This window comes from Oncorhynchus gorbuscha, unplaced genomic scaffold (assembly GCF_021184085.1).
Source record: "Oncorhynchus gorbuscha isolate QuinsamMale2020 ecotype Even-year unplaced genomic scaffold, OgorEven_v1.0 Un_scaffold_14890, whole genome shotgun sequence".
Taxonomy (NCBI): Eukaryota; Metazoa; Chordata; class Actinopteri; order Salmoniformes; family Salmonidae; genus Oncorhynchus; species Oncorhynchus gorbuscha.
Window position 1 is genome coordinate 1 of NW_025756781.1, and position 3,079 is coordinate 3,079.

At 45.5% G+C, this 3,079-nt stretch overlaps 1 protein-coding gene across 1 annotated transcript; it reads left to right on the forward strand.

Moving 5' to 3' along the window:
* Nucleotides 1-35: 35 nt before the first annotated feature.
* On the forward strand, nt 36-709 carry LOC124030746 (toll-like receptor 8). Its single transcript, XM_046341953.1, has one exon. The coding sequence runs from the start codon at nt 59-61 to the stop codon at nt 707-709; it is 651 nt and encodes a 216-aa protein (XP_046197909.1). The 5' UTR covers nt 36-58.
* Nucleotides 710-3,079: the final 2,370 nt, after the last annotated feature.

Here is a 3,079-nt window from a genome sequence, read left to right on the forward strand (position 1 = left end):
GAAGGGCAGGTCTGTGCTGAGTTACGACATAGAGGAATGCGTGAAGGATGACAACGCAATGGCCTTCTGCATCCTCACGTTGTTACTCGTTGTTCACGTTCTGTTGGTATCTCTCACAGCACACCTCTTTTACTGGGACTTGTCCTATATTCTTGACTACTGTGGGGCCAAGCTGAAGCACCAATGTCTCTTACAGCACACAGCCTGTGTCTACGATGCCTTCGTCATGTATGACACCACAGACCCGCTGGCCTCTGATTGGGTGTTGAACCACCTTAGGGTGGAACTAGAGGAGCGCGGAGAGAGGGTTCGCCCACTCTGCCTGGAGGAGCGTGATTGGATGCCAGGGGTGCCTATCATGGATAACCTTTCCAATAGTGTGCGACAGAGCAGGAAAACGGTGTTTGTGCTGACAGAGGGCTTTCTGTCGCGTGGTGTGGTTAAAATGGCCGCCCTGCTGGTGCAGCAGCGGCTGGTGGAGGAGGGTGTGGATGCCATGGTGTTGCTGCTGCTGCAGCCCCAGGTTCTGCGACGCTCACGCATCATCCACCTGCGCAGACGGCTCTGCAGGCGCAGTGTTCTGGAGTGGCCAGCAACTGCCTGTCCGGCTGCCCAGCGCTGGTTCTGGCACAACCTGAAGAGAGCCATACGGAAAGATCAGCGAGCCACACACGCATCACTACACGGCACATACTTCACTGGGCGGTGAACTCAAGGACATGAAAGGAACTGACCAAAAACAGGAAACCGATCAAAAAACATGGCTGAGTTTACTTAAAGGTCTCCAATTCCTACTCTGCAGTGTTCTAGAATCAGTTCCTAGAGACATGACTGTGTAGTTCCCCTTCACACACACACACACACGCACGCACACACACACACACACACACACACACACAGACATGCACACACACACACACACGCTACACGCACACACACACACCCACACAATATAGCCTATTGTAGTGGCTGCATGGTTTTCTGTACAATCCATAATAGAATATTAGGCCTTGATTTCTGTTTTTCCTGCTAAGGATTATATTATCAATGGTCACATTAGCTTCTCTGTGAAAATGCCTGCCTCATCTACAGTACAATATAGTAAATCATGTGACTCTGTTTACTGTTGATGTACGTGACCTCATCTACACCTGGTAAGAAAACAGTATTATGATCCTATTTTGGCTACATTCAGATGTTTTTGACAGGTGAAAACCAGTCTACCGATACGTTAATAAACTTAGTTACAATGGTTTCCTATGGGAGGACAATCTTACTGATCTCAACCACTGGGTGGCAGAGTAACTCCTGAGTCATGTGTTCAGGACTGGCATGATGTACACACCACTAGTTCCATATCAGTGGCTTCTCCTACAGTATCACCTGACTCTGGAAGGCAGTGTTCTCCATCCCTGGTCCTAGAGACCCACAGGGTGTGCAGGCTTGAGCGAGTCATACTTTACAAAGTGTATCAATATCAGAATGGTTTATTATCAACCAAAAGAAAAGACCTGTGCCATTCACTTTGAACTGGACTGTGTTTACAATCGCGGTACTGAGTAGATCCGCTTGTTTTGAGAGCTGTATTGTAGCCACGGGTGTTCATATCCTTCGCTAGTTAGTGAGTTATTAAGCCAGTTGTAGATCATTTGTTGCCAGCAATGGGGGAGGGATTATTTCCTACAAGATCACAAAACGTGTACATTTCTAGACATAAAGACAGGCTTGAATAAGATAAATAGCCAATAGGCAGAGGGTAGCATCATTTGTCTGATATTCTCTGTGATAATGACATGGGAATAATAACACCATTTATTTTGTAAAGTGGTTTCTTGCATCAAACAACACAACAACATTTTCTGAACAATTCCTTGTATGAAGGATAAAAAAAAACGTGTCTGGACCAAAGAAACAGAAGTTCTACAAGACGACTCACTGCTCTCTGCACGTTAAAACAAACCTGCAGAAATGCAGACTAGGGCCAAGATGCGCCGACAGACATGGCAGCTCTGCTTCTAACTCCTAAGCAACTTTGCAATAATGTTTGAATTTTTTTGTGTGTTATACAAGCATTTCGCTACACCCGCAATAACATCTGCTAAATATGTGTATACGACCAATATTTTGGGGATTTTATTTGACAACCATACACAGTACTTACGTATATGATCTTTGATATAAATACATACTCTTCGTTATACACATACAGAAGACACATACACATACACATACATTTGTATATATCTCTGTAGAAATCTTTATTTAAAAACCTTGTTATTATAACTGGCAACATAGTCCTGGAGGCTAGTGTGTGTCCCTGTGCTGATCCTGTCCAGGTGTCCAGGTATCCAGGTATCCAGGTGTCCAGTATCCAGGTGTCCAGGTATCCAGGTGTCCAGGTATCCAGGTGTCCAGGTATCCAGGTATCTAGGTGTCCAGGTATCTAGGTATCCAGGTATCCAGGTGTCCAGGTGTCCAGTATCCAGGTGTCCAGGTATCCAGGTGTCCAGGTATCTAGGTATCCAGGTATCCAGGTATCTAGGTATCTAGGTGTCCAGGTATCCAGGTATCCAGGTGTCCAGGTATCTAGGTATCCAGGTATCCAGGTATCCAGGTATCTAGGTGTCCAGGTGTCCAGGTATCCAGGTATCTAGGTGTCCAGGTATCTAGGTATCCAGGTGTCCAGGTATCCAGGTGTCCAGTATCCAGGTGTCCAGGTATCCAGGTGTCCAGGTATCTAGGTATCCAGGTATCCAGGTATCCAGGTATCTAGGTATCTAGGTGTCCAGGGATCCAGGTATCCAGGTATCTAGTCGGAGGAAAGAACACACGCCTCCAGAAGGGAATCTTTCTATTTTAACAATCCAGACTGTGTTATGTTATACCATCACCTACTATAGGTCTATGGCCACTGACAGTGCCTTGTGTCAATTTAGAACGGTTGACTAAATCAGTCAATGGTTCCCAATTCTCTCCTTAGGGACCCCCAGCTGTTCCAGAGGTAATTCACTTGATTCTATTTGCCAATCAACAAAATAACACTGTGGAATTTTAACAATATAATATGACTGACAAGAAT